The sequence below is a fragment of the Pelecanus crispus genome, chromosome 1 (assembly GCF_030463565.1).
Source record: "Pelecanus crispus isolate bPelCri1 chromosome 1, bPelCri1.pri, whole genome shotgun sequence".
Lineage (NCBI taxonomy): Eukaryota > Metazoa > Chordata > Aves > Pelecaniformes > Pelecanidae > Pelecanus > Pelecanus crispus.
The window spans coordinates 74,770,316-74,780,267 of NC_134643.1; the positions used below are offsets into that span (position 1 = coordinate 74,770,316).

Consider the following 9,952-nt stretch of genomic DNA (forward strand, 5'->3'; position numbering starts at 1 on the left):
TGTTAATTTCTCATAATTTATCTCAATGTTCATTGTTTTTCACTTATTTTTCTTTTTACATATTGCTCTACAGCTGATTGTAAATTCCAACCTTGGGTTAGCTCACCTGCTTGCACTTGTGATTTTGTTAAATAGCTAAATATACTGTAAGATATCCCAGGGCAGAACTTCCTCTGTGGATGCATCCTTTTAGCCAGGATTACTGTCATGGTTTTCCTTTTTCTGTCTACTAGGTGAATGATGATGTTGGAATTGACTGGACTAATGAGAATGACCGCTTGCTGGTTTGCCAGATGTGCATCAAACTGGCTGACATAAATGGGCCTGCAAAATGCAAAGATTTACATCTGCAGTGGACAGAAGGCATTGTCAATGAGTTTTATGAACAGGTAAGTAAATGCATGTCCAAAGTGGTATCTGCTGGTTGCATGTCTTGTGTTAAACAGTCCTGCAGCATGCTAGTGGTGGTGATGAGTGAAAATCACAGAGAACAGGGGTGAAGGGGATGGCTAGAGTTACACTAGTCCATCCTTTTGCTGGATCAGTGAAAGTCCATTTGTCACTAAAACTTCTGATGTGTCCTCAGAGACCTCTGATGATGGGGTTTCTACAGGTTTAACTGTTCCAGTCTGGCACTATCCTTACAGTGGACATGGCGAACAAGTGTTCCTTTCCTCTTTTTTTCTGTTGGCAGTCATCGTGTCTCCCTTTCAGTCTTCTTTAGTGCAAACTGTCTTTTCATCCTTCCTTCTATGTCTTTTCAAGACATCAGCTGGTTCTCATTGCTCTCCTCTGCAGTCACTCCAGGTGGCTCACACTTTTATTGACCTGTGGTCTCCAAAACTGGACACAACATCCTTGTTGAGATGATCTAAACAGAGCAGAGAAATTATTTTAGCTTCCCTGTGAGCCACGTCTCTGTTCACACATGCAGAACCTTTATGTACTGAGCATGACTGTAAAATTGACTTTCAGTTTATCACAGACTAACCGTATCTGCTCCCTACACGTGGATCTTAACTCATACTTTATTTTTTAAGACAACAGTTGCAGCTTTCAGAAGGTTTGTCAGTACAACTGCTCTAATTATGCAAGGCTCAGCTGATGGCAGCATCAGCAAGGAGGACAGCCACAGATTGATTTACAAAGACCTGGGAATACAGCCAAGCACTGGTCCTCTCCTGCCAGGTGTAAGGGAGCCCTTAATTGAACCTTTTCTCATTATAACCTATTTAGCCCTGCCGAGTGCAAGGGACAGGACTGTTCCCACACTATTCCTCTGTTTCCCAAGAGGGAACATATTTTGAATGCGCTAGTTAGACTAAACTCTACATCCTGTCCTTTCAAGAGGAAGCAAGCAGGCTAAATCACTGAACCAGACACGCCACAGACTTCTTGGGGAGGCTGTGCAGTAGCTTGAAGTCATAGATTAATCCCTTTTAAATCCTTTTCATCTTCCCTTAAATTTACTGTACTTACAGTTTGGAAAAAACCAGGATTTTCTGCTGCTGCTGCCTTCTGGAGTAGGTGAAGAAATGGGAAGAGGGACAAAATTCAGACATTGACCTGAAGCTCCTTCATTTATTTCAGATCTGCTCAGAAAAAGAAAGAACAATGACCCTTATGTGTATTACATATATAGTTGGTTTCATTTTTCTTTTCACTTTTTCTTAAAGACAGAGAGTGAGTCCCATAACAACAGTGGTCAACCTTCATCTCCCAAATTTTCTTTCAGGAAATGCTTTTCTTCATATTTGTCTGTTTTCATTACAACTCTCCCAACAAATTGTACTTCACTCAATTCTAGTGATGATTGTAGCTTATGTGGGTGACTACTGCATGCAGACAAAACCTCTTAATCAGATATATGATATAACTCTCCTTTGATCCAACATAACTAATGTCAGAGGGTAGTAAGTCCTCCAGTACATTAATATTGTGAAAGTGTTGGATAGTGAGCTCTGAATCGAGCTTGGGAGGAACACGTGTGGGAAGATACTGTTATCTGTTCCACAGTAGGAATCTGGGTTATTTTCCCTGAGTCAGAAAAGTGTGCTACTAATGTTTCTGTGCTCTTGGAGGCTGCTCCAAAGGACTGTTGGAGATTATAGAATCATAGAATCATTTAGGTTGGAAAAGACCTTTAAGATCATCCAGTCCAACCACTAACCTACACTACCAAGTCCACACTAAGCCAATCAAGGATAGACTAGACTAAACCATGTCCCGAAGTGCCACATCTACCCGTTTTTTGAACACTTCCAGGGATGGGGACTCCACCACCTCTCTGGGCAGCCTGTTCCAATTCTTGGCCACCCTTTCCGTAAAGAAATTTTTCCTAATTTCCAACCTAAACCTCTCCTGGCGCAGCTTGAGCCCACTTCCTCTCGTCCTATCGCTAACTACATGGGAGAAGAGATCAACACCCACCTCACTACAACCTCCTTTCAGGTAGTTGTAGAGAGCGATAAGGTCTCCCCTCAGCCTCCTCTTCTCTAGGCTAAACAACCCCAGCTCCCTCAGCCGCTCCTCATAAGGCCTGTGCTCCAGACCCTTCACCAGCCTTGTTGCCCGTCTCTGAACACGCTCCAGCACCTCAATGTCTTTCTTGTATTGAGGGGCCCAAAACTGGACACAGTATTCCAGGTGCGGCCTCACCAGCGCCGAGTACAGGGGGACAATCACCTCCCTGCTGCTGCTGGCCACACTATTCCTGATGCAAGCCAGGATGCTGTTGGCCTTCTTGGCCACCTGGGCACACTGCTGGCTCATGTTCAGCCGGTTGTCTACCAACACCCCCAGGTCCTTTTCGGCCAGGCAGCTTTCCAGCCACTCCTCCCCAAGCCTATAGCATTGCATGGGGTTGTTGTGACCCAAGTGCAGGACCCGGCACTTGGCCTTGTTGAACCTCATACAGTTGGCCTCGGCCAATCAACCCAGCCTGTCCAGGTCCCTCTGCAGGGCCAGCCTACCCTCCAGCAGATCAATACTCTTTCTTACAGTCCTGTAATTAAAAAAAAAATACATTTATCCTCTCTGCAAAATTTGATTCAGAATAACAAATTATCTTTGTTAATGGCATTCCTTTTGGCATGGGGATTGCGGGCAAATGTATTTGAACTGTTAGTCTGCAAATTCCAAGAGGTCAGGTAGTCAGTAAGATATTAGAGTTTTTTGGTTTTGTTTTTTTTTTAATAGAAGATGTGTATTCACTATCTTGAGAAATCAGTATGTCCCAGTGGGTTTCCTGTTTTGGTTTTTTTGCATGACACGATATTGCCATGCTGACACAATACAGATGGGACTGAAAACAGAGACGATGTTCTTTCTAGGACTTACTTTTAGCATTCAGGACAATAAGCTAGATTCTCAATTTATTTAACCTAGGTTAAAATCTGATTTTCTTTCATGTAATATGCTATGAGAGGTGTATCAAACCATCTTCACCATCTTTTTGATTATCAGATTTTTTTTGAGAAGGGAAAAGTCTTCGCTTTCTCATTGCTAAAAAGGAGAATTTTATGGGAAATTTGAATTTCCCTAGAATTGTTATCAGAAAGCATACATATGTACATTCAACCTATGCTGTGAAAATAATGAAATATCTTTCTTGAATTTTCTTTAATAAACACCAGTTCCTTTGAAGAATTTAACTCCCATATAAATAAAAACTCCTTATTAAAAACATGTTGCATAGAATCATTCAAAATCTGGTGCAGTATTGTTAGAGTGTGTTTCCTTTTCTTCCCTCCACATGCTCAGCATACTTATTTGAAGACAGGCTAGACATATTAAAAAGAATTTAAAAATGCACTGCAAGGTGTTTCATGTAATAAATCATGTTTTCACAGAACATGAAAAAAGAACTTGTAAGCATTTTGATAGTCAGCTTGCTTTCCACTATTGACAGCTCGTAACCAGGAAGTCTCAGATGTGTTACTGTAAAGAAGAGCGAGCTGCCACCTCTTCTTAATTTGCTTGCTATTTCGAGAATGCATGGCATGTTTCAGTGTTTCGTTAACACTAATATTTTGCATTTAATGATTGAACATAACATTTCAGGAACATGAAAGTAAGAAAACAAAACAAAACACAAGGGAACAAGACATTTATCGTACACGCATCAAAATTTACCTCTCATTCATTGGCCTTCCCAGGTATCAACAGGGTGTTGACCAGATAACATTTTCGATGACTTTTGGAAAATTTAGGTTACAAGGAGATAAATTTGAGCAATCTGTAATGTAATAGAAACTGAAAATGTCTCTGCAAATTCTAATCTATATTCTCAAATATAGATCTCTGTACTGCATTAAACATTAATTTGCATATCAGGCTTGATTAGGGGGATTGGATTTTTTCCTGGGGAGGTGGCATCCGGTCTTGACGTGTCTACTCAGCTGAAAACTCATTGATATCACCAGAAGCTTTGCTGTGATATGGATGAGTGAGTATATCAGACTTGGTACTGCAAGAAAGTTTTACCTTCTTTTACATCATGAGAGGAGGGAGAAAAAAGTCTTCCTATACCTCCCCTTTACCCTCTCTCCCCAAGAAAAGCTAGCAAAAAGCTTTATGGGAAAGATTTACTATTTCTGAGTAACCCCTGCTTTCTTAGGGACCATTTTAATAGTCACAGGAAACAAATACTTATGACCCAAAGGCAAGAGGACCTCTCCATGTTATGTATAGTAAGTACAAAATTAATAAGAAAACTAGTTCAATGAGATAGCCCTTGCTTGTACAAGTTCAGTCTTGTTCCCTGCTAACAGGTGTCTGACTACAAGGTTGTTGTGAGGTAACAATCACAAAATTAGAAGGGATTTTTTGAAAATAATGTGAAGAAAGAAAGAAAATAATAATTTTCAGATTTTCACACTCACAGTATAACAAAGGGCAGGACAAGGGCGGTGGGCATCATTTTGCACACTCGTGCAAAGCCCTGTAATTTTGATTAACCATGTGATGTGATGGCACTGTAGTAATGTCATGCTGGCATGCTATGGAAGTGGCATTAGAGTTGAATTATTTTTCTTTCATCATTTTAAATTGGTTTGATGTGCATTACTCCTTTTCGTGACATGGCTTTGTTTCATTTACTTCAAAGAAATTACCGCTATTTTTCATCTCCAGGGTGATGAAGAGGCTAGCCTTGGCTTGCCAATCAGTCCTTTCATGGATCGCTCTGCTCCTCAGCTGGCACACCTCCAGGAATCTTTCATCACTCACATTGTGGGACCACTATGTAACTCCTATGACTCAGCGGGGCTGATGCCAGGAAAATGGATAGAAGATAGTGATGAATCAGGAGACACTGATGAGCACGAAGAGGAAGAAGCAGCAGAAATGGAAACTTGTGAAAATGCTGAATCCAGTAAGTTGTTCACACTTTTTTCAACAGAACAAGTTCCATATTGTGACCAAAAACTAAGCAGCCATATTGTAAAAGCGTAGAGACTGCAAACTGGTCAGGTTCAACATGGGCCTCTCCAGAGTTATAGTGATTCAGTGCTGTCCTTGGTGAAGCTGGCATGTAGCCAGTTACGTTGGTAATGGAGATGCACCATGGTTTCAGGACTGACACACATTGCTGTTCATATCTACTACGCATTTCTATCTTCAGGTGAGGTTTCTGGTGGTGGATCACCCATCTGTGCATGAGGGTTTTTTAGACTATTTCAGCACTGATGTTAGTAGATTGCAATAATTTCAGCTGAAGAAAAGATGGGTGGGAGAAGATTTTTTGAGGAAAGCACTCAACATTTCCATGAATTAGCATGATGTACAGGAATAATAGAATGAGGTTCTGAAATGCTGATGCAGTAAAAGAGTTTTTGGCAATTAAAGTATTTTAATGCAAATCCCGTCAAGGTAATGTGTGGAGAAGAGTGGGGAGAGAATTGGCACTGAGCATCGCTGTGTTGTGTGCTGGGAGCTGCGTCACTTGTCCCTTCTGGCTAATCAGTAACTAAAGCTGCTAGTCTGCCTCTCCTCCAGAAGGGCAACAGTGCCAACATTTGTCATGCTGAGAGGAAAACTTTGTACCTTCAAAGGAGATCTCAGGAACTCATTGGAAGTGATTTTTAAGAGAAAAGGCTGCAACTGTAGACCTGTTTCTTTGACCAGTTTAATCCTGCATGCATTACCTTTTCCTCTCTTTTGTGTTCCTCCTCCCTCTGAGTTTCCTACTACTGTTATTTCCTTCTTCCAGGTCATCTTTCTCTCCCTCCCCTATATCTAATTGTTCTAGAAAGCACCAGCCCTAAGTGCACAAGTGAAATATTGATATGTAGCTTTTTCTCTTAACAGCCTCACTTTTTCTGTTCTTTTCCACACGCTTTCATGCCCTACTGAGTATCATCCCTGTTTTCCGTTGGGGAAGCTGAGAAGTGGAAAGATTTGATGATTGCAATAAGTCACATAGGGACGTGGAACTAAAATCTACGTCTCCTGATGTGCAGAATTGACCTTTTATCTCTAGTAAGATCCAGAGGTACACGGTTTGTATTTAAGAAATCATTGCTGTTGTTCACACACACACTTGCACATATTTTAAGTTTAGCAGGTTCATATGCACAAAAAACGTTGCTGAGAACAGCAAACATTAAGTAATATAGCACACAGAGGTTTATTTTAGCACCTTATGATCCATCAGCTCTGTAATAGCAGGCAGAGCCACATGTTTCTGTGGCAGATTGGCATTTAGGGAATTGCCCAGCAGGGGGAAAGCATATGTGATTGGTAACCAACATAAAACCTCTAAGCCTGAAACTGATATTGCTGTATTAAAAAGAAAGATGAAAGATGTTCTCATTTATCCATTGGAGCGTCTAACCTTCTTCGAAATCCTTAGTTTCCTTTCACCTCATTTCTGTATTCACTTACCTTCTGTATCACTGCTAGTCAAGTCCAACAATGCTGCTTTCAGGTTGAAAGGACAAACCATTATTAACCCTTGTCACATTGAAAACAGACCATTTTTTAGTTGGTTTCTGTTTTCTTTTTCACATTCTACTCCACGACAGTACTTTAGTATTCAACCTGGTGCTTTTAGGCTCTTTATCTTTTTAAAAACCTTAAAAATGAATATACCAGAAGTTTTGAAATATCCAAATTCTTACTATTTCCTTCTTATCAAATATGGAGTGGTCATCTTCTCGATCATACCAACATGTTACAAACTGTTTTCTTCCGGTTCCCTAAATTCTCTGCAACTGTGTGGATCTGAATCAGGAATCAATGTTGTGTCGATATAGGGATCTTACAGGAAGTTAGAAATTTGTACCTATGGTCAACACAATTTTGGATGTTCTAAATTTTCTCAGTGAAACCAAATAAAAGGTTAAGATGTCAGATGCATAGATAATAAGAGTCATGTAGATGTTGGTGAAGATCTTTTTCTTGATGGAAATGCCTTTTAGGGCAGGTGGAAATATAATAGTGGCAGAAAACACTTCACCTAGGTCCTGATAATTCACTAAAGCAGTTGAGATAAATTTAAGAGTTATAAAACCCTAAGGTACCTTAAAATAATTTTTGTTATTATACAGGAGCATGTAATTCCCCCAAAGTTCTGTTGAAGTATAGGAATTAAACAGGCTCAGTCTGTAGCGATTCAGACAAATTTTAACACCACAGCAAGTGTTCGCTGGTGTCTGCAGAGAGCAGCAAGATGCGAGGTCACCCGGGAAACCCAGGAGAGAATGTCGTGCTGCGGCATTGGCAGGGTAGGGGCTTCTTATTAGTGCTAAACCTGAAGGTTTCCTGCAGGGAACCAAGGGCTTTCTAATGAAGGATTGAGTTGGATTTGGTCTGTTCTCAGTGAAAAGCTCTTTGTTTCCAGTTCAAAAGCTTCAAGGGCTAAACGTTTTGGATCCTGACACAGACATACTTCAGGCAACCTGCAAATACTAATCCACACAAATTTATTTGGTACAAAACATTCCTCTGCGTCACCTTCTTTAAAAAAGAAATCGGCAGTTGTCTTTGGAGGGGTCGTTACTTGAGTTCTGTGACTACCATTGCCACTGTTAATGACCAGGGAAAATTTTGAAGCTTTGTACTGTTAAGGAGTTAACAATCTGTGTCAGACAGGCTATACTGACACAGAAAAAAACCACACTTCTGACAGCAAAACACTTGTAGTGCAGCTGTGGCAGGAGCCATGAGAACTACCAGTGGCAAAAACATTTTGTAGGTTAACAGCAGGGGACTGATGCTTCAAAACCAAAGACAAGTGAGCTCCCTGATAGTATTTGGCTATATGACTGTTCCTTCAGTGGTCAGACTCTGTTGCCGGAGCAATGTTGTGCAAAGGCTTTAAGGTCATCTCCACTGTGACGGTGGTGTGGTAAATCTCTGACTTTGAAAAAGGAAGATAGGAATGGGTTTCCTCCTTTGATTACTAATGCTTGCTCATATGTTATCTTTCCACAGCTTAGATCAGAGGTAAAATGTGGAGAAAACAAAATCAGGATTTTTTTTCTAGGGCAATCAGCAGGCATCCATTGTGGGGGGGGCACCAAATTTAATGTGTGTGTTATGGAGTAGGTTGATCAGAGTCTTTAAGTACTTGATAGAAAAAGATGAGCAGAAATGGCTCAGCAACATGTTTTATGCGTAATCATTCAAACACTAGATGTCTCTGTGAGCTGCGTGGTCAGGGACAGCATGCAGCCTATGATAGGATGAAGCTGGGGCTCCAACTTCGCAGGAAACCAGTTAGCTTTCCCAGAGTTCTGGAGAGGCATAGCTTTCTGAATTTTAAGACTGTTTAAGTATGTGGTTTTAAAAATCTGCTGGTACAGTTCCTATATGTTGTAGTACACCCTGCTTCCTACACCTTCAGTCCCTTTTCCTTCTTCTCTCACAGAACATAGTACATTAATGTCATGTGGTATTTTACAGAAAAGAAGAAGTTTAAGAGGAGGAAAATCTACTGTCAGATCACTCAGCACCTGCTTCAGAACCATAAAATGTGGAAGAAAGTAATTGAGGACGAGGAGAGGTTAGCCGGGACAGAGAAGCAAGGCGCGGAGCAATCCACACTGCACCAATCTTCAGAACAAATCCAGGCCATCAGGGAAGAGGAAGAGGAGAAAGGGAAACCCAAGAGGGATGAAGAGGAGAACACAACTGTAGAACCGAACCAATGACAATATTTACAGCAGTATTTTAAGACAGATTGACTCGTGCACAGACTCTTTCTCAAGCCAGCACAGCATTTAGACACAACACTGTAGAAGTATGGGATAATGCGCCTACAGCTGTTTAATTTGTTTATCTTTCCTTTTTATGGTGAGGTACATTGTTTAAACTCCTATGCTCAAGGAAGCTTTCACACTGCGACACCGGCTTTTACAGACTTTCTTTAAAGAGATTTGGGGGTGGGTGGAATTATATAAATATATATATATATATAGCCAGGGTTATTGGCTGCGCACTTCAGCAAAATACATTTAATGATATATTATGGTCACTGTGATATTTACAGAAGAAAGTTATCTAAGGAAATGCTGCTTCTAAAGCACATTTGCAGTTAACAGTAAGGTACCAGTTAAGTAGCTTTTGCTCTTAATGCTGAGGGATAAAAGTTCCAAAGCTCTATATGAATGCTGATATATCCTGCCAACATGTATATGTGCGTGAGGGGGTGTTTGCAAGTGTGAGTGGATGTCATGTAATATAGCATAGTTCTTATTACACTAGCTGTAGCACATATCCCAGTACACAGCAACAAACAGAAGGCCTGAATTTTAGAGAATTTGTGCCCACAAGGGAAGCGGAGACCATTTTGAGGAGCTTTGCATTCCCCGTAGCCCTCCAAGTCCCAATTTTGCACTCCAGCTGCAGGCAGCAGCCTTTCAGCAGGGGCCGCGGTGGCCCGGGCTGCTGGCCTGGCCCCATCCGGCTGTGCGGGCTCCTCCGCCTCCTCCTCTTCATCCTCCTCCTC

At 41.1% G+C, this 9,952-nt stretch overlaps 1 protein-coding gene across 1 annotated transcript in view; it reads left to right on the top strand.

Moving 5' to 3' along the window:
- Positions 1–8,995, top strand: part of PDE3A (phosphodiesterase 3A) — a 95,627-nt gene extending 86,632 nt beyond the window's left edge. Inside the window, 6 exon segments of the mRNA XM_075706998.1 lie at positions 234–389; positions 5,134–5,374; positions 7,588–7,727; positions 8,280–8,350; positions 8,437–8,448; positions 8,908–8,995. Coding sequence (XP_075563113.1) covers positions 234–389; positions 5,134–5,374; positions 7,588–7,727; positions 8,280–8,350; positions 8,437–8,448; positions 8,908–8,995 — 708 coding nt within the window.
- Positions 8,996–9,952: the final 957 nt, after the last annotated feature.